Source organism: Salmo trutta, chromosome 23 (genome assembly GCF_901001165.1).
Source record: "Salmo trutta chromosome 23, fSalTru1.1, whole genome shotgun sequence".
NCBI classification, from domain to species: Eukaryota; Metazoa; Chordata; class Actinopteri; order Salmoniformes; family Salmonidae; genus Salmo; species Salmo trutta.
Genome location: NC_042979.1, coordinates 48253779 through 48275867, shown reverse-complemented (window position 1 = coordinate 48275867; position 22089 = coordinate 48253779). Strand labels below are relative to the sequence as shown.

The following is a 22089-nucleotide window of genomic DNA, read 5'->3' as shown; positions in this document are numbered from 1 at the left end:
GGCCAGGGTAGTGTTATATCATAGTTCTCCCTGGGGCCGTGGCGGGGCAGAATGAAGGGCCAGGGTAGTGTTATATCATAGTTCTCACTGGGGCCATGGCGGGGCAGAATGAAGGGCCAGGGTAGTGTTATATCATAGTTCTCCCCGGGGCCGTGGCAGGGCAGAATGAAGGGCCAGGGTAGTGTTATTTCATAGTTCTCCCTGGGGCCGTGGCAGGGCAGAATGAAGGGCCAGGGTACTGTTGTAAACCTGCATGTCTTTGTTAAACCCTTCTCAGCACTCAACACCCACCCACCCCCACCCCCACCCCCACCCCCACACACACACACACACACACACACACACACACACACTTTGGTTGGTACGGGTCATCATTAATTAAAGGAAACGTCATCCTCTCAAGGCATCAATTTCACACCTCTGGGAAGCAGCAGTTTAAAGTAAAACAGTGTTTTATACTCAGCAGCAACACACAGTGTGTACAGCAGGAGGAAGGCAAGACTGGCAAAACAGATAGAGAGAGAGAGAGAGAGAGAGAGAGAGAGAGAGAGAGAGAGAGAGAAAGAGAGAGGGAGAGAGAGAGAGAGAGAGAGAGAGAGACAGACAGATACACAGAGAGAGAGAGAGAGACAGATACACAGAGAGAGAGAGAAACAGAGAGAGAGAAACAGAGAGAGAGAGAGAGAGAGAGAGAAACCTAACTCTCTAGAATGAGACTTGGCAGGAGTAGCCACAGCCCTCAACTCTCATCCCTCAGGTCTCAGCTCTCTGGTCCATTATAGAGCTCCATTATAAACCTGCTCAGCTTCCAGGTCTCAGGTTAAATGAACCAGACAATGTGGCAACAAGTGGATTCCGGGAATATCACACCTAAATCTCAGAGCGTTGGCATACGGATCACAGCTGGACCGAGCACGATCGGCAGGTCAAAAGAGGGCCTGCGATGCTTATAAGCGACGGTCTTCCCAGTTCTGTAGGGTTCGATCTTTATCTTCTTCAGTCTAGCAAAGCCTTCTCTGTTCTGCCGTGCTCACAAAGAGAACCATTTAAACTGTTTGGTCTAAAGTAGCTTAAATCAGATTTAAGTTTCACACGTTTAATTTAATGCCTGACCTCAGCCTGAACCAAGATGGTGCCCTATTTCCTTTATAGTGCACTAGTTCTGACCAGACCCCATAGGGAATAGGGTGCCATTTGATGAGACCCCATAGGGAATAGGGTGGCATTTGACCAGACCCCATAAGGAATTGGGTACCACCTCATAAAACATTTTAGAAGGGGAGGGTACTGGAGTACTGATAACAGGGGTGCCAATCATTTTGAACCGGTCTTTTTTCGATAAAAAAAAAATAATACTTAAAATATCTTTCTCTGAGCAACTGCATTAGTATAAAAAATATATAATTTCCCATTTTTTTTTGTTCATACAACATAGCTCAGTATTTGTTATTTATTTTATACAGTCATTTTTTGTTGTTGCTTATCTTTATCAAGGGTGCCAATAATTACGGACAAGACTGTTGAAACAGTCAGCTCATAACCAGTGTAGTTAAGACGATTCACTTTTCATAGCTCCATACTGAATGAATCAATAGTCAAGCAGACTGAATCATGACAAAGGCTAACCATAACATTGTTATAGGCTTACACACCAACCTACAAAATTATGATCTCAAACAATCTTGGATTCCTTTCTCCTTATCTTTGGCATCAGTGTATGATCATTAATCATCCTCCTTTTCCTACATTTTTTTTTTTACATTTTAGTCATTTAGCAGACGCTCTTATCCAGAGCGACTTACAGTAGTGAATGCATCCATTTCATTTCATGCATTTTTTTGTTTTTTGTTGTACTGGCCCCCCGTGGGAATCGAACCCAGAACCCTGGCGTTGCAAACACCATGCTCTACCAACTGAGCCGCATCATCATCATCATCATCATCATCATCATCATCATCATCACTGACCTGCTCCGAAGGCGAAGAAGAAGCTGTTGTCAGGGTGTTCCTCCATCAGAGCCTTGACCCTGTTCCCCATCCTGTCGTTCCTCTTGTAGATCAGTTCCTGTCTGAAGTAGCTGTCTATCTCCTGGGCTGTTATCTGTTCGCTGGGGCGCAGGGTCACATTGTTGAAGTTGGGGACCTGTAGGGGGGGTGATGAGCAGTGAGAGATTTTATCCATCAGGTCTGAACTAAATGGGTCAGAAATGTAAAAAGTGCCGTAAAGATAAGGTGATACCAATGGGTCTCTTCTTTGGGCTTGTAGGGTCGTTAGTGTTAGGGGTCGTTAGTGTTAGGGGTCGTTAGTGTTAGGGGTCGTTAGTGTTAAGGGTCGTTAGTGTTAGGGGTCGTTAGTGTTAGGGGTCGTTAGTGTTAGGGGTCGTTAGTGTTAGGGGTCGTTAGTGTTAGGGGTCGTTAGTGTTAAGGGTCGTTAGTGTTAGGGGTCGTTAGTGTTAGGGGTCGTTAGTGTTAGGGGTCGTTAGTGTTAGGGGTCGTTAGTGTTAGGGGTTGTAGTGTTAGGGGTTGTAGTGTTAGGGGTTGTAGTGTTAGGGGTTGTAGTGTTAGGGGTTGTTAGTGTTAGGGGTCGTTAGTGTTAGGGGTTGTTTGTGTTAGGGGTCGTTAATGTTAGGGGTTGTAGTGTTAGGGGTTGTTAGTGTTAGGGGTCGTTAGTGTTAGGGGTCGTTAGTGTTAGGGGTCGTTAGTGTTAGGGGTCGTCAGTGTTAGGGGTTGTAGTGTTAGGGGTCGTCAGTGTTAGGGGTCATTAGTGTTAGGGGTCGTTAGTGTTAGGGGTCATCAGTGTTAGGGGTTGTAGTGTTAGGGGTCGTTAGTGTTAGGGGTCGTTAGTGTTAGGGGTTGTAGTGTTAGGGGTCGTTAGTGTTAGGGGTTGTAGTGTTAGGGGTTGTTAGTGTTAGGGGTCGTTAGTGTTAGGGGTAGTCAGTGTTAGGGGTTGTAGTGTTAGGGGTCGTCAGTGTTAGGGGTCATTAGTGTTAGGGGTCGTTAGTGTTAGGGGTCGTCAGTGTTAGGGGTTGTAGTGTTAGGGGTCGTTAGTGTTAGGGGTCGTTAGTGTTAGGGGTTGTAGTGTTAGGGGTCGTTAGTGTTAGGGGTTGTAGTGTTAGGGGTCGTTAGTGTTAGGGGTCATTAGTGTTAGGGGTTGTTAGTGTTAGGGGTTGTAGTGTTAGGGGTCGTCAGTGTTAGGGGTCATTAGTGTTAGGGGTCGATAGTGTTAGGGGTTGTTAGTGTTAGGGGTCGTTAGTATTAGGGGTTGTAGTGTTAGGGGTCGTCAGTGTTAGGGGTCATTAGTGTTAGGGGTCGTTAGTGTTAGGGGTCGTCAGTGTTAGGGGTCGTTAGTGTCAGGGGTCGTTAGTGTTAGGGGTCGTTAGTGTTAGGGGTTGTAGTGTTAGGGGTCGTCAGTGTTAGGGGTCATTAGTGTTAGGGGTCGTCAGTGTTAGGGGTCGTCAGTGTTAGGGGTCGTTAGTGTTAGGGGTCGTTAGTGTTAGGGGTCGTCAGTGTTAGGGGTCGTTAGTGTCAGGGGTTAGGAGTAACAGGGTGTGGTGGTTGTTAGTGTTAGGGGTCGTTAGTGTTAGGGGTTGTAGTGTTAGGGGTCGTCGGTGTTAGGGGTCATTAGTGTTAGGGGTCGTCAGTGTTAGGGGTCGTCAGTGTTAGGGGTCGTTAGTGTTAGGGGTCGTTCGTGTTAGGGGTCGTTAGTGTTAGGGGTCGTTAGTATTAGGGGTCGTTAGTAATAGGGGTTGTTAGTGTTAGGGGTCGTTAGTGTTAGGGGTCGTTAGTGTTCGGGGTCGTTAGTGTTAGGGGTTAGGAGTAACAGGTGTGGTGGTTGTAACTGACCTGAGAGGTGTCATGGTTGAAGATGATGGAGTTGAGGTCTCCACAGTTGTAGTGCTTGATGAGGTCCTCAGTGGTGTAGGAGCCCTGCAGACTGCCTGCTCTCACACTCTCCTGCTGTACGAGGGTCTGGTTCAGGGCAAAGATCACCTGTAGATGGGGAAATATCCACTTTTACTACACGATCAATACCTGGATATCCACTTTCTATATGACCAGAGAGGGAACAGAAGACAAGAATATTTACTAAATACATAATAAATAGGAGGTAAGGAATAATTTTGTATTTAACAATATATCCTTACTGTATTTAGTAATACCACTCTACCTATCCTTATTGTATTTAGTAATACCAATCTACCTATCCTTACTGTATTTAGTAATACCACCCAACCTATCCTTACTGTATTTAGTAATACCAATCTACCTATCCTTACTGTATTTAGTAATACCACTCTACCTATCCTTACTGTATTTAGTAATACCAATCTACCTATCCTTACTGTATTTAGTAATACCAATCTACCTATCCTTACTGTATTTAGTAATACCACTCTACCTATCCTTACTGTATTTAGTAATACCAATCTACCTATCCTTACTGTATTTAGTAATACCACTCTACCTATCCTTACTGTATTTAGTAATACCACTCTACCTATCCTTACTGTATTTAGTAATACCACCCTACCTATCATTATGTATATTAAAAATCCCAAAACACGTTTTAAGTGAAACTAGGCATGGTTCTGAAGCCGAAAAATTCACATGAGAACCACAATGCCTTCTCCACCCATGCTCTACCAAGGTTTTACAGCACCACAATGCCTACTCCACCCATGCTCTACCAAGGTTTTACAGCACCACAATGCCTACTCCACCCATGCTCTACCAAGGTTTTACAGCACCACAATGCCTACTCCACCCATGCTCTACCAAGGTATTACAGCACCACAATGCCTACTCCACCCATGCTCTACCAAGGTTTTACAGCACCACAATGCCTACTCCACCCATGCTCTACCAAGGTTTTACAGCACCACAATGCCTACTCCACCCATGCTCTACCAAGGTTTTACAGCACCACAATGCCTACTCCACCCATGCTCTACCAAGGTTTGACAGCACCACAATGCCTACTCCACCCATGCTCTACCAAGGTATTACAGCACCACAATGCCTACCGCACCCATGCTCTACCAAGGTTTTACAGCACCACAATGCCTACTCCACCCATGCTCTACCAAGGTTTTACAGCACCACAATGCCTACTCCACCCATGCTCTACCAAGGTTTTACAGCACCACAATGCCTACTCCACCCATGCTCTACCAAGGTTTTCCATCCCACAGCTTTGACCTACTACAGTAGTTATGTTGGAATTGTACTTCAGACTATGTGTATGCAGGTTGCTAAGGATTCAAACCTTCTCAAACAGCCTTTATTTTTAGCAAACTGATCTCGCGTAAGACAATCGAGCAAGCTCCTGGAAAATATTGAAATAATCAACATGAAAATGAACATTATAGTTTACTGTAGAAAGATCTAGTACTATATTACTTGTAAACAAAAGGTGAGTTTTGATTAAATATAACATTTACAAGCAAATGTACATTCATCAGGTATAGTCAACTTTGTAAATACAACTCAGGGATGGCCACAATTGCTCTTGACAAGCTATCGGTTTATGCCTCATTTTTTGTTCAAGTCCAGTTCTGCTACACCATTCAGGTCTTGATGAACAGCTGTAGAAAGATTGATGAACAGCCGAGGTATTGATGAACAGCTGAGGTCTTGATAAACAGCTAAGGCCTTGATGAACAAAACTCTTAATAACAGAAATTATAAACTTCAGCTACAAATAAGTAATGCTGTACACAGCTTGCCAACTCCAGTAAAAAGCAGCCATCTTCATTTATAAATGGCAGCATAAATATGAAAAGAGATTTGGAACCAAACATACGTTTTAAGTATTGATAGTGTGTTTAAGTACCATGTTAACCGCATGCCTATGAATTGGCATAACGCCTCAGTGTGATCGACGGCGTCGTTGCGTTTTGACACACCAGAATTACATTCATTTTCCAAACCCAGCCAACTAGTAACACTGTAGAAACTAAATACATTACAAAGGAACGTCTTGATTAGTGTTATGTTAGCTAGCTACAAAGTTGCTTTTGTATCATGACAAGGTGTAGTACTGAAACTATCGAGGTCACCTAGCCAGCTACACCTAGCCAGCTACACGGTCAAACAAAGTCAACAACGCAGCCACTGCTAGCTAGCCTACTCCACCAGCCAGCAGTACTGTATCATTTTCGTCATTTTAGTCAATAAGATTTTTTGCAACGTAAGCTTAACTTTCTGAACATTCGAGACGTGTAGTCCACTTGTCATTCCAATCTCCTTTGCATTAGCGTAGCCTCTTCTGTAGCTTGTCAACTATGTGTCTGTCTATACCTGTTCTCTCCCCTCTGCACAGGCCATACAAACGCTTCACACCGCGTGGCCGCTGCCACTCTAACCTGGTGGTCCCAGCGCGCACGACCCACGTGGAGTTCCAGGTCTCCGGCAGCCTCTGGAACTGCCGGTCTGCGGCCAACAAGGCTGAGTTCATCTCAGCCTATGCTACCCTCCAGTCCCTAGACTTCCTGGCGCTGACGGAAACATGGATCACCACAGATAACACTGCTACTCCTACTGCTCTCTCCTCGTCTGCCCACGTGTTCTCGCATACCCCTAGAGCATCGAGCCAGCGGGGTGGTGGCACTGGAATCCTCATCTCTCCCAAGTGGACATTCTCTCTTTCTCCCCTGACCCATCTGTCTATCTCCTCATTTGAATTCCATGCTGTCACAGTTACCAGCCCTTTCAAGCTTAACATCCTCATCATTTATCGCCCTCCAGGTTCCCTTGGAGAGTTCATCAATGAGCTTGACGCCTTGATAAGTTCCTTCCCTGAGGATGGCTCACCTCTCACAGTTCTGGGTGACTTTAACCTCCTCACGTCTACCTTCGACTCATTCCTCTCTGCCTCCTTCTTTCCACTCCTCTCCTCCTTTGACCTCACCCTCTCACCTTCTCCCCCTACTCACAAGGCAGGCAATACGCTTGACCTCATCTTTACTAGATGCTGTTCTTCCACTAATCTCATTGCAACTCCTCTCCAAGTCTCCGACCACTACCTTGTATCCTTTTCCCTCTCGCTCTCATCAAAAACTTCTCACTCTGCCCCTACTCGGATGGTATTGCGCCGTCCCAACCTTCGCTCTCTCTCTCCTGCTACTCTCTCCTCTTCCATCCTATCATCTCTTCCCTCTGCTCAAACCTTCTCCAACCTATCTCCTGATTTTGCCTCCTCAACACTCCTCTCCTCCCTCTCTGCATCCTTTGATTTTCTCTGTCCCCTATCCTCCAGGCCGGCTCGGTCCTCCCCTCCTGCTCCGTGGCTCGACGACTCACTGCGAGCTCACAGAACAGGGCTCCGGGCAGCCGAGCGGAAATGGAGGAAAACTCGCCTCCCTGCGGACCTCGCATCCTTTCACTCCCTCCTCTCTACATTTTCCTCTTCTGTATCTGCTGCTAAAGCCACTTTCTACCACTCTAAATTCCAAGCATCTGCCTCTAACCCTAGGAAGCTTTTTGCTACCTTCTCCTCCCTCCTGAATCCTCCTCCCCCTCCCCCCTCCTCCCTCACTGCGGATGACTTCGTCAACCATTTTGAAAAGAAGGTTGACGACATCCGATCCTCGTTTGCTAAGTCAAGCGACACCGCTGGTCCTGCTCACACTGCCCTACCCTGTGCTTTGACCTCTTTCTCCCCTCTCTCTCCAGATGAAATCTCGCGTCTTGTGACGGCCGGCCGCCCAACAACCTGCCCACTTGACCCTATCCCCTCCTCTCTTCTCCAGACCATTTCCGGAGACCTTCTCCCCTACCTCACCTCGCTCATCAACTCATCCTTGACCGCTGGCTACGTCCCTTCCGTCTTCAAGAGAGCGAGAGTTGCACCCCTTCTGAAAAAACCTACACTCGATCCCTCCGATGTCAACAACTACAGACCAGTATCCCTTCTTTCTTTTCTCTCCAAAACTCTTGAACGTGCCGTCCTTGGCCAGCTCTCCTGCTATCTCTCTCAGAACGACCTTCTTGATCCTAATCAGTCAGGTTTCAAGACTGGGCATTCAACTGAGACTGCTCTTCTCTGTGTCACGGAGGCTCTCCGCACTGCTAAAGCTAACTCTCTCTCCTCTGCTCTCATCCTTCTAGACCTATCTGCTGCCTTTGATACTGTGAACCATCAGATCCTCCTCTCCACCCTCTCCGAGCTGGGCATCTCCGGCGCGGCCCACGCTTGGATTGCGTCCTACCTGACAGGTCGCTCCTACCAGGTGGCGTGGCGAGAATCTGTCTCCGCACCACGTGCTCTCACCACTGGTGTCCCCCAGGGCTCTGTTCTAGGCCCTCTCCTATTCTCGCTATACACCAAGTCACTTGGCTCTGTCATATCCTCACACGGTCTCTCCTATCATTGCTATGCAGACAACACACAATTAATCTTCTCCTTTCCCCCTTCTGACAACCAGGTGGCGAATCGCATCTCTGCATGTCTGGCAGACATATCAGTGTGGATGACGGATCACCACCTCAAGCTGAACCTCGGCAAGACGGAGCTGCTCTTCCTCCCGGGGAAGGACTGCCCGTTCCATGATCTCGCCATCACGGTTGACAACTCCCTTGTGTCCTCCTCCCAGAGTGCTAAGAACCTTGGCGTGATCCTGGACAACACCCTGTCGTTCTCCACTAACATCAAGGCGGTGACCCGATCCTGTAGGTTCATGCTCTACAACATTCGCAGAGTACGACCCTGCCTCACACAGGAAGCGGCGCAGGTCCTAATCCAGGCACTTGTCATCTCCCGTCTGGATTACTGCAACTCGCTGTTGGCTGGGCTCCCTGCCTGTGCCATCAAACCCCTACAACTCATCCAGAACGCCGCAGCCCGTCTGGTGTTCAACCTTCCCAAGTTCTCTCACGTCACCCCGCTCCTCCGCTCTCTCCACTGGCTTCCAGTTGAAGCTCGCATCCGCTACAAGACCATGGTGCTTGCCTACGGAGCTGTGAGGGGAACGGCACCTCCGTACCTTCAGGCTCTGATCAGGCCCTACACCCAAACAAGGGCACTGCGTTCATCCACCTCTGGCCTGCTCGCCTCCCTACCTCTGAGGAAGCACAGTTCCCGCTCAGCCCAGTCAAAACTGTTCGCCGCTCTGGCACCCCAATGGTGGAACAAGCTCCCTCACGATGTCAGGACAGCGGAGTCAATCACCACCTTCCGGAGACACCTGAAACCCCACCTCTTTAAGGAATACCTGGGATAGGATAAAGTAATCCTTCTAACCCCCCCCCCCTTTAAAAGATTTAGACGCACTATTGTAAAGTGGTTGTTCTACTGGATATTATAGGTGAATGCACCAATTTGTAAGTCGCTCTGGATAAGAGCGTCTGCTAAATGACTTAAATGTAAAATGTAAATGTAAATGAACGCTGCGTTTGCCTTGAGGTAGTTGCAGTCCGTTCTGTGCCGTACCTTACGTTAGATTTATCAAAACGTATTGGTCAAACTGTATGCTGTAGACGGCTTGACAGAAATGATAGCAGGAGGTGAATGTTGAACTGTTGTTTCACACATATCCAGATGATGCTGTCGGTGTGATCGAAGCGTTTGTCGTTTGTTTGTCAGTTCCACATGGGACAGCTTGTATTTCTCTGTGACAGGCGCATTCCCACAATCCACCACTCTGCCATAAAGCACTGTGTCCCTAGGCAGTACCATAGGGATGGTTAGGGATCTCATGGATGAGGGCAATGAGTTCTGTATGTAAAGTGTTGGTCGCATGTTTCATGAGCTGTAATAGAAGATCCCAGAAATGTTCCAAATGCACAAAAAGCGTATTTCTCTCAAATTTTGTGCAGAAATTTGTTCACATCCCTGTCAGTGAGCGTTTCTTCTTTTGCCAAGATAATTCATCCACCTGACAGGTTTTTAGGGAGCGTGCAATTTGCAATGCTGACTTCAGGAATGTCAACCAGAGCTGTTGCCAGAGAATTGAATGTTAACTTCTCTACCATAAGCCGCCTCCGACGTCATCTTAGAGAATTTGGCAGTACGTCCAACCGGCCTCACAACCTCAGACCACGTGTATGGTGTTGTGTAGGCGAGTGGTTTGCTGATGTCAACGAGGTGAACAGAGTGCCCCATGGTGTCTGTGGGGTTATGGTATTGGCAGGCATAAACTACGGACAACAAATCCTTTATGGACTCTGTAATCTCATTCTTATTCGTCGCCTAGATATTGAGCGAGTTCTGGGCAAAACAATTGTCTGACGACCCTAATGCTAATGACCCTGTTAAATATAATATGTGGTTCTCGGTAACAGCTAGACGGCTCATGACGAGAGGAGGGGAGGGTGTTGTGTACCTCCAAGTCGATTTTGCGAACTTTCATCGATATTGGTGTCATATTGGCTTAGATGATGACGTTAGAGAGATTTGAATTGAACACTGAGCTTCAACCAATACCTAGAGGTCATTATCATGTTTTGTTCTCTGATAATATCATCCCAGATAAACATCACAACATTGATCAGTAGCAACTATCACACTAGACTCACAGCATTAGAAGTCTACCGCAGCCAGATGTGCTCATACAAATGGCTCTGTCTACTGGTTCAATAGTTGATATACAAAATAGATTGGAGGAGAATAAACCAGGGAGAATAAACCAGGGAGAATAAACCGGGGAGAATAAACCGGGGAGAATAAACCGGGGAGAATAAACCGGGGAGTATAAACCGGGGAGAATAAACCGGGGAGTATAAACCGGGGAGTATAAACCGGGGAGTATAAACCGGGGAGTATAAACCGGGGGGAATAAACCGGGGAGAATAAACCGGGGAGAATAAACCGGGGAGAATAAACCGGGGAGAATAAACCGGGGAGTATAAACCGGGGAGAATAAACCGAGGAGAATAAACCTGGGAGTATAAACCGGGGAGAATAAACCGGGGAGTATAAACCGGGGAGTATAAACCGAGGAGAATAAACCGGGGAGAATAAACCGGGGAGTATAAACCGAGGAGAATAAACCGGGGAGAATAAACCGAGGAGAATAAACCGGGGAGAATAAACCGGGGAGAATAAACCGGGGAGAATAAACCGGGGAGAATAAACCGAGGAGAATAACCTGGGACTATAAACCTGGGAGTATAAACCGGGGAGTATTTAGTCTTGTAAGCCTTGAGGTCACAGGTCTGGCCTGCGTTTGCTCTGAAGCACAAATTACTTAGTGGAAAACATTATTTACAGAGATGAACGTCTCTCCCCCCATTCATTGGACTGGGTCTAGTAACTGGTACAGAGACTGAGTGGGTCTATAATAACAGGAGGATGCATCAGTGTCTATATTAGACTGTACTGTATTTTTATTTTTTTATTTTTTATTTCACCTTTATTTAACCAGGTAGGCAAGTTGAGAACAAGTTCTCATTTACAATTGCAACCTGGCCAAGATAAAGCAAAGCAGTTCGACAACATACAAAAGAGTTACACATGGAATAAAACAAACATACAGTCAATAATACAGTAGAAAAATAAGTCTATATACAATGTGAGCAAATGAGGTGAGATAAGGGAGGTAAAGGCAAAAAGGCCATGGTGGCAAAGTAAATACAATATAGCAAGTAAAACACTGGAATGGTAGATTTGTAGTAGAAGAAAGTGCAAAGTAGAAATAGAAATAATGGGGTGCAAAGGAGCAAAATAAATAAATAAATAAATACAGTAGGGGAAGAGGTAGTTGTTTGGGCTAAATTATAGATGGGCTATGTGCAGGTGCAGTGATCTGTGAGCTGCTCTGACAGCTGGTGCTTAAAGTAAGGGAGATAAGTGTTTCCAGTTTCAGAGATTTTTTACCAGGCATGTCAGTTAAGAACAAATTCTTATTTACAATGACGGCCTACCCCAGCTAAACCAAAACCCGGACGTCGCTGGGACAATTGTGCCCCGCCCTATGGGACTCCCAATCACGGCCGGATGTGATACTTTATTAGTTGAGTGACAACCTATGTAATTTGCTAGGTTATTGTAATCTACGCGCTGTTGAAAATTGTGTTTTACTGGAATTAAAAGTGAGATACTAGAGATAGCTCTCACATCGGGCTATAGGCTACCAGCTAAACGGGTTTTACAATATTTTGATTGTTCAGGTTCACCATCAGCAATAGTTTTGGTAGTTTTGCTTTAAACAATCAGTGTATGTGGTCATTTTTAGATATACATGGTAAAGATGATCATTTATAAAGAGGACAGCAGTCACTGCATTGCCGACGACACAGGAGAAGAGAATATCACTCCGTAAAAACTTCCAAATGGTCCAAAACCACTCGATTTTGAGATGGGGGGGTGAAATCCCAAATGGTGCTATATATTCACTGGCTGTAAACAATAAACATGTATACATTACTAGTTCAAAATCTTAATCTGCAAAAAGAACAAGTTAATTAGAAGGTTTTGATGATTTCAGAACCAAAGGGGACAAAAAACACAGGCTACCACCCCACCACCCCACCTCACTACCACTATCAGATTAGAGCCATAATGGAGACTAGACATCTACCACTATCAGATTAGAGCCATAATGGAGACTAGACATCTACCACCCCACTACCACTATCAGATTAGAGCCATAATGGAGACATCTACCACCCCACTACCACTATCAGATTAGAGCCATAATGGAGACTAGACATCTACCACTATCAGATTAGAGCCATAATGGAGACATCTACCACCCCACTACCACTATCAGATTAGAGCCATAAAGGAGACTAGACATCTACCACCCACTACCAGATTAGAGCCATAATGGAGACATCTACCACCCCACTACCACTATCAGATTAGAGCCATAATGGAGACATCTACCACCCCACTACCACTATCAGATTAGAGCCATAATGGAGACTAGACATCTACCACTATCAGATTAGAGCCATAATGGAGACTAGACATCTACCACCCCACTACCACTATCAGATTAGAGCCATAATGGAGACTAGACATCTACCACCCCACTACCACTATCAGATTAGACCCATAATGGAGACTAAACATCTACCACTATCAGATTAGAGCCATAATGGAGACTAAACATCTACCACTATCAGATTAGAGCCATAATGGAGACTAGACATCTACCACTATCAGATTAGAGCCATAATGGAGACATCTACCACCCCACTACCACTATCAGATTAGAGCCATAATGGAGACTAGACATCTACCACTATCAGATTAGAGCCATAATGGAGACTAGACATCTACCACTATCAGATTAGAGCCATAATGGAGACTAGACATCTACCACACCACTACCACTATCAGATTAGAGCCATAATGGAGACTAGACATCTACCATCCCACTACCACTATCAGATTAGAGCCATAATGGAGACATCTACCACCCCACTACCACTATCAGATTAGAGCCATAATGGAGACTAGACATCTACCACTATTAGGGGGGGGGGCCTTCCCACAATCTGATAGTGGTAGTGGGGTGGTAGATGTCTAGTCTCCATTATGGCTCTAATCTGATAGTGGTAGTGGGGTGGTAGATGTCTAGTCTCCATTATGGCTCTAATCTGATAGTGGTAGTGGGGTGGTAGATGTCTCCATTATGGCTCTAATCTGGCAGTGGGTGGTAGATGTCTAGTCTCCATTATGGCTCTAATCTGATAGTGGTAGTGGGGTGGTAGATGTCTAGTCTCCATTATGGCTCTAATCTGATAGTGGTAGTGGGGTGGTAGATGTCTCCATTATGGCTCTAATCTGGTAGTGGGGTGGTAGATGTCTAGTCTCCATTATGGCTCTAATCTGATAGTGGTAGTGGGGTGGTAGATGTCTAGTCTCCATTATGGCTCTAATCTGATAGTGGTAGTGGGGTGGTAGATGTCTAGTCTCCATTATGGCTCTAATCTGATAGTGGTAGTGGGGTGGTAGATGTCTCCCTTATGGCTCTAATCTGATAGTGGTAGATGTCTAGTCTCCATTATGGCTCTAATCTGATAGTGGTAGTGGGGTGGTAGATGTCTAGTCTCCATTATGGCACTAATCTGATAGTGGTAGATGTCTAGTCTCCATTATGGCTCTAATCTGATAGTGGTAGTGGGGTGGTAGATGTCTCCATTATGGCTCTAATCTGATAGTGGTAGTGGGGTGGTAGATGTCTAGTCTCCATTATGGCTCTAATCTGATAGTGGTAGTGGGGTGGTAGATGTCTCCATTATGGCTCTAATCTGATAGTGGTAGATGTCTAGTCTCCATTATGGCTCTAATCTGATAGTGGTAGTGGGGTGGTAGATGTCTCCATTATGGCTCTAATCTGATAGTGGTAGATGTCTCCATTATGGCACTAATCTGATAGTGGTAGTGGGGTGGTAGATGTCTAGTCTCCATTATGGCTCTAATCTCATAGTGGTAGATGTCTAGTCTCCATTATGGCTCTAATCTGATAGTGGTAGTGGGGTGGTAGATGTCTCCATTATGGCTCTAATCTGATAGTGGTAGATGTCTCCATTATGGCTCTAATCTGATAGTGGTAGATGTCTAGTCTCCATTATGGCTCTAATCTGATAGTGGTAGTGGGGTGGTAGATGTCTAGTCTCCATTATGGCTCTAATCTGATAGTGGTAGATGTCTAGTCTCCATTATGGCTCTAATCTGATAGTGGTAGTGGGGTGGTAGATGTCTCCATTATGGCTCTAATCTGATAGTGAGGTGGTAGATACCTAGTCTCCATTATGGCTCAGATCAGGTACATACACCGTAGCCATACATGATTAACACACACGCGCGTGTCCACATAGAAGTCAGCACAGACAGATCCAGCTTGTTTCAAACTAATAGGTATGGTTCCTGTATCGTATCGGTGTCCATGTATCTAGATACAAAGATGCATATCCCTACTAACCATCGATGTCAATAACTATCCAGTGAAAGTAAAGTGAAAGCCATTTAATCATAGACATATTGGGATGTCTGGGAATGAAACCTACAAGACCTGGATGTTTGGGAATCCAAAATATAATCAAAGAATGGATTGTTTCTTCCTACAAAATTCTACTTGTTTTTCTGCGAGTTCTGTTGGAACAGCTTCCTCTACTATTGGTGTCACCATGGAATCTTCCTGTGTCACCATGGAATCTTCCTGTGTCACCATGGAATCTTCCTGTGTCACCATGGAATCTTCCTGTGTCACCAGGGAATCTTCCTGTGTCACCATGGAATCTTCCTGTGTCACCAGGGAATCTTCCTGTGTCACCAGGGAATCTTCCTGTGTCACCACGGAATCTTCCTGTGTCACCATGGAATCTTCCTGTGTCACCAGGGAATCTTCCTGTGTCACCAGGGAATCTTCCTGTGTCACCATAGAATCTTCTTGTGTTTCCCTGATGGTCCTATATATGGGTATGTGTTTGGTTAAGTGTTTGTGGGAGATTGTTTCTTGTTTTGCCTGTGTGAGCATGACAAGAGTGTTTTGTTGTTCGTGTGGGTTTTTTCGTTTTGTTATTTTGGTGTTCTATTTATTTAAAAATAAATAACAAGATGAGCATCCACATTCCTGCTGCGTTTTGGTCCTCTATTCCCGACGACAACCGTTACAATGGCCCTGTGTTTCCCTGCTGGCCCTGTGTTTCCCTGCTGGCCCTGTGTTTCCCTGATGGCCCTGTGTTTCCCTGCTGGCCCTGTGTTTCCCTGCTGGCCCTGTGTTTCCCTGATGGCCCTGTGTTTCCCTGATGGCCCTGTGTTTCCCTGCTGGCCCTGTGTTTCCCTGCTGGCCCTGTGTTTCCCTGCTGGCCCTGTGTTTCCCTGATGGCCCTGTGTTTCCCTGCTGGCCCTGTGTTTCCCTGATGGCCCTGTATTTCCCTGCTGGCCCTGTGTTTCCCTGCTGGCCCTGTGTTTCCCTGATGGCCCTGTGTTTCCCTGCTGGCCCTGTGTTTCCCTGATGGCCCTGTGTTTCCCTGATGGCCCTGTATTTCCCTGCTGGCCCTGTGTTTCCCTGCTGGCCCTGTGTTTCCCTGATGGCCCTGTGTTTCCCTGCTGGCCCTGTGTTTCCCTGCTGGCCCTGTGTTTCCCTGATGGTCCTGTATTTCCCTGCTGGCCCTGTGTTTCCCTGATGGCCCTGTGTTTCCCTGCTGGCCCTGTGTTTCCCTGCTGGCCCTGTGTTTCCCTGATGGCCCTGTGTTTCCTTGCTGGCCCTGTGTTTCCCTGCTGGCCCTGTGTTTCCCTGATGGTCCTGTATTTCCCTGCTGGCCCTGTGTTTCCCTGATGGCCCTGTGTTTCCCTGCTGGCCCTGTGTTTCCCTGCTGGCCCTGTGTTTCCCTGCAGGCCCTGTGTTTCCCTGCTGGCCCTGTGTTTCCCTGCTGGCCCTGTGTTTCCCTGCTGGCCCTGTGTTTCCTTGATGGCCCTGTGTTTCCCTGATGGCCCTGTGTTTCCTTGATGGCCCTGTGTTTCCCTGATGGCCCTGTGTTTCCCTGCTGGCCCTGTGTTTCCCTGATGGCCCTGTGTTTCCTTGCTGGCCCTATGTTTCCCTGCTGGCCCTGTGTTTCCCTGCTGGCCCTGTGTTTCCCTGATGGCCCTGTGTTTCACTGATGGCCCTGTGTTTCCCTGATGGCCCTGTGTTTCCCTGATGGCCCTGTGTTTCCCTGCTGGCCCTGTGTTTCCCTGCTGGCCCTGTATTTCTCTGATGGCCCTGTATTTCCCTGCTGGCCCTGTATTTCCCTGCTGGCCCTGTGTTTCCCTGATGGCCCTGTGTTTCCCTGCTGGCCCTGTGTTTCCCTGATGGCCCTGTGTTTCCCTGATGGCCCTGTATTTCCCTGCTGGCCCTGTGTTTCCCTGATGGCCCTGTGTTTCCCTGATGGCCCTGTGTTTCCCTGATGGCCCTGTCCAGGCCTCTTAAACATCCTGTTCACCACGACACACTGCGACTTGAAACCCCAGAGCTCTTCATCAACCCACCATTGATCCCTCACAATGGCTCTCCCCTCACAAAAAAAAAAAAAATCCCCAAAAAATAACACGTCTATTTGTTTCTCAACAGCGAAAGTAAATCAAGCAGCCAGGCGTAGCGTGCGAGTCCGCAGCCACAGCTATGTGATGTGTGCAGGGATATGCATGGATAAGGGGGGGGGCGCATGAATATATATTTATATGCACACCCCTACACCGGGACCTTTTTCATGTGTTGTTTTCGACAGTGTTCAGATGACACTTTTCTTCCTCCGGCGTTCATTGTAGTCGGGGGATGGTGTAGGAGAAGAGGGCAGAGTTCAGCAGATGCCTTCTTGTCTGCTACAAAGGGCCCCCCCCTCCCCCCCTCCCGTCAACCTCTCCACTCCCCGTACTTTCATCAGCTCTTGATCAAAGCTGCACTCTGCATATGAAAAGGGTCCCGGCTTTATGCTGCTCAAATTAGCCTATCGCCACCCCGCAAGCCTCCCAACTCCTCAACAAAACCCTTCACATCTGTTCTGTCCAGACTTCATCTTTCAGGGACTTTTCTCAGCCCTCGCCTCACAGCCCTTTTTAGCCCATTACATTATGGTTGCGGAGGGAGGAGTGCAGATCACTCATACAGAAAAAAGAGGAGAAAAGAGGGGAGGGAAGAAGAGAGAGAGAGCGAGAGAGAGGGAGAGGGAGAGAGAGTGAGGGAGGGAGAGGGAGAGGGAGAGGGAGGGAGAGGGAGAGGGAGAGGGAGAGGGAGAGGGAGAGGGAGAGGGAGAGGGAGAGAGAGAGAGAGAGAGACAGAGAGAGAGAGAGAGAGAGTGAGGGAGGGAGAGAGGGAGAGAGAGAGGGAGGGAGGGAGAGGGAGAGAGAGAGAGAAGAAGGAGAGCTGAATTAATGACATTTATTCCTGTGATCTCTCCTCTGTTGTGGTTATGCCGTGGATTAGTTGGGTGCATTTTCCCACTCACTCGCTCCACTTCTCTTTCCATTTACTCTCTCTTTCTTTACTTCTTTCGTTCTCTCTTTCTCACTCTCACTCCTCTTCTCTCTCCATTCAGAGTGTTTCTGCTATAAGAGCTGTGATGGTGTGTGTGCTCACTACACCTCAGATACTAGTGGGCTCTAATCAAGGCACAGTAGCCAATGAAAGTCAACAATTCTCCCTTTTATCGTGGAAATGTTACTTGTTGGAGTAGAATGGAATATGTCCAAGCAAATCATATGTTTTGTTGTTGTTGTTGTAGTACTTTTCCTACAGATTGTTTTGTTCTTCTTCTGAATAGTAAACCATCCTCCTCTCATTCAATTTACAACAAGTAAAACATTTACTGAGGAAGTTGGTTAAATCAACATGAAAAAGCCTGTTGATGACGAGGACAAAGCTAGCCAGATGTGCTATATAAGGAACATGTACACCTGCCCATCACATCCTTATTTGATGACTGTTGACTACTCAATTAATAAACATTAAATCAATTAGCCAATACTCTTGTCTCTTGCCTGTAGCTCTGTGGCTGGAGTCCAGCAATCCAGTGTTTTGGGGAAGTTTTCATGTCCGACAAGCATCCTCACAATAGGTACGTCCCAAAATGGCACTCTATACCCTACAGAGTGCACTACTTTTGACCAGAGCCTTAGGGGCCCTTGTTCAAGGGTAGTACTGTATGTCGGGAATAGGGTGTCATTTTGGGACGTACTCGATGATCCCAGCAGCCAACCAGCCAGCTGAATGGTCTCTTGGCCTCGGGAACACAAGAACAAATGAAGACTTCCAGCTGTTTCTTCTCTGTCCACCATGTTGGACTTCCAGCTGTTTCTTCTCTGTCCACCATGTTAGACTTCCAGCTGTTTCTTCTCTGTCCACCATGTTAGACGTCCAGCTGTTTCTTCTCTGTCCACCATGTTAGACTTCCAGCTGTTTCTTCTCTGTCCACCATGTTGGACTTCCAGCTGTTTCTTCTCTGTCCACCATGTTAGAATTCCAGCTGTTTCTTCTCTGTCCACCATGTTAGACGTCCAGCTGTTTCTTCTCTGTCCACCATGTTAGAATTCCAGCTGTTTCTTCTCTGTCCACCATGTTAGACTTCCAGCTGTTTCTTCTCTGTCCACCATGTTAGACGTCCAGCTGTTTCTTCTCTGTCCACCATGTTAGACTTCCAGCTGTTTCTTCTCTGTCCACCATGTTAGGCATGAAAGATGCTATCAAAGAAACCCTCAACTTTATGGCAAAAAGCTTCACAGGCTGTACACATGATCTGTCAAATGCTTTCTTCTGTTTTTCTATTAAACTCACAGAGGCTCTACAGAGAAATGCAGACTGAAATCGCTTGACAAAACAAAATAAAAAATGGCGCGGACAGAAGAAATGTCTCGGGGGGAAAAAAATACATTCTGGCGTAGACCTATTCAATGACAGTTTACAGTTTACAGTGGTAAACGGAGTTCTTTAAGGAAGTTAAGATGTTAAGAGAGGAAACCTGAGAATAAGAGCAGACTAATTCAAAACAGACTACCAGTTAGGTGAATAAAACACTATAACTACGTCCCAAATAGCGCCCTATTCCCTATGTAGTGCACTGCCGCTCCGGTCAAAAGTAGTGCACTATATAGGGTATAGTGTTTCATTTGGGATGCGTGAAGTGACAGGATTAGAGGAGAGTGGTAGAGAGGTTCATACATGTTGGTTTAAATCCAGTCAGTCGTTCAAAAAAAGTATTGTGTGCTACTAAACTGGAATTTTGGACATACCACAACTGAACCTTTCCTACGCTCGGGAAGAAAGAGACACATTATGTAGTGGTAACGGCAGCAGCTCCTCGCTGGAGGGCTTGGACAGGGAAGGAAGTAACTGGTTGGTCTTGGGGAGATTTGAAGGACACAGCCTGTAGTTTAGCCTGGCATCAGCCATGTCCTGTAGTTTAGCCTGGCATCAGCCATGTCCTGTAGTTTAGCCTGGCATCAGCCATGTCCTGTAGTTTAGCCTGGCATCAGCCATGTCCTGTAGTTTAGCCTGGCATCAGCCATGTCCTGTAGTTTAGCCTGGCATCAGCCATGTCCTGTAGTTTAGCCTGGCATCAGCCATGTCCTGTTTGACCTGTGGTTGAGGACAGACTGTAGTTCAGCCTGGCATCAGCCATGTCCTGTAGTTTAGCCTGGCATCAGCCATGTCCTGTAGTTTAGCCTGGCATCAGCCATGTCCTGTAGTTTAGCCTGGCATCAGCCATGTCCTGTAGTTTAGCCTGGCATCAGCCATGTCCTGTAGTTTAGCCTGGCATCAGCCATGTCCTGTTTGACCTGTGGTTGAGGACAGACTGTAGTTCAGCCTGGCATCAGCCATGTCCTGTAGTTCAGCCTGGCATCAGCCATGTCCTGTAGTTTAGCCTGGCATCAGCCATGTCCTGTAGTTTAGCCTGGCATCAGCCATGTCCTGTAGTTTAGCCTGGCATCAGTCATGTCCTGTTGTTTAGCCTGGCATCAGCCATGTCCTGTTTGACCTGTGGTTGAGGACAGAATCTCTTATGCATGTAAACTCATTTAGGGCGAGGTAGAGGAGTTTGACCAGACTGTAGTGGTCAGGGCGAGTTAGAGGAGTTTGACCAGACTGTAGTGGTCAGGGCGAGGTACAGGAGTTTGACCAGACTGTAGCGGTCAGGGCGAGGTAGAGGAGTTTGACCAGACTGTAGTGGTCAGGGCGAGGTAGAGGAGTTTGACCAGACTGTAGTGGTCAGGGCGAGGTAGAGGAGTTTGACCAGACTGTATGTCACAGTATCTAATGAAGGTGGCGCCCCTCCTCGGTCGGGCGGCGCTCGCCGGTCGTCGTCGCCGGCCTATTAGCTGCCACCGATCATTGTTTCTGTGTCTGTTGGTTTTGTCTGTTGATCCCGCACCTGTTTTGTGTTTTTCATTAGTGGGGGGTTATTTAATGTGTATTTTCAGTTGGGGTTCTCGTGCGGGATTGTTCGTTTGTTCATGAAGGACAGTTGTGTTATCTCCGATTTAGGAATTCATTATATTGCCGGGCTGCGCCCCGCGCGCTGTTTGTTTTTTTTGTGCGCTTCTTGGATTTCTTTTTTTTTGAGAAAAGTGTTTTCTCCTGGCGGACTTCGCCACTCGCCCTGTGCCCCAACGGCTATTGCGACTGGTATTGCCTATTAAAACTCAGTTGCTCCGGCCCTCTGTCTCCTGCTCCTGATTTCATACATCCACTGGTCCTAGACGCTCGTGACAGAATCCCGCACCAATAAAATGGAATCAGCAGGAGCAGAAGCGCCGTCCATGGCTGAGCAGGTGTCTCAACACGCCAGCCTCCTCCACCGCCTAGGCTCGGCCATGGACCAGGTGTTGGCCAGGTTGGAGAATTGGGAGAGAGGTGCTTCCCCAGCTGGACCAGCTCCGGTCCCTCACCCTGCGCCCCTACACACACCCCCTGAAGCGGGCGCCGGTGGTATCCGGATTACTCCTCCCCGGGAGTTCGATGGGACGGCCGCTGGGTGCAAGGGGTTCTTGCTCCAATTGGAACTCTACCTGGCGACCGTCCGCCCCCCCCCCCTCCGACGAAGAGAGGGTGAGCGTCCTCGTCTCCTGTCTCACGGGTCGAGCCCTAGAATGGGCCAATGCGGTCTGGGATGGCCCAGACTCGGCTCGGGGCGACTACCCAGAGTTCACCCGCCGCTTCCGGGCGGTTTTCGATCATCCCCCGGAGGGCAGGGCGGCGGGTGAGCGGTTATTCCATTTGAGACAGGAGACGAGGAGCGCTCAGGATTTCGCCCTAGAATTCCGGACTCTCGCCGCTGGATCGGGGTGGAACGAGCGGGCCTTGATAGACCACTATAGGTGTAGCCTTCGCGAGGACGTCCGCCGGGAGCTGGCCTGTAGGGACAACGCCTCCACCCTCGACCAACTGGTGGACTTGTCCATTAGACTGGACAACCTGCTGGCTTCCCGGGGACGTTCCAGTCGGGGCCTGTTCGTTCCGCCTCCCAGTTCCCCCGCTCCACAGCCCATGGAGATAGGGGGGGCTGCGTCGAGGAGGACCGGAGGGGGGGGTCTCTCCTGCACCCGATGTGGACGCAGAGGACACACTGTGGACCGGTGCTGGAGTGATCCCCCCGGGAGTTCGGAGGGCAGGCAGAGCACTACTTCGAAACCCCAGGTGAGTCCGCACCAACCACACCCAGAGCC

General features: G+C 47.6%; 1 protein-coding gene across 1 annotated transcript in view; it reads right to left on the bottom strand.

Moving 5' to 3' along the window:
* The window catches only part of LOC115160164 (metalloprotease TIKI1), a 172242-nt gene that overhangs the window by 95698 nt on the left and 54455 nt on the right, over positions 1-22089 (bottom strand). The window contains exons 3-4 of the mRNA XM_029710539.1: positions 3843-3989; positions 1968-2142 (exon numbers count right to left, since the gene is read on the bottom strand). Coding sequence (XP_029566399.1) covers positions 1968-2142; positions 3843-3989 — 322 coding nt within the window. The remainder of the gene's footprint in view (positions 1-1967; positions 2143-3842; positions 3990-22089) is intronic.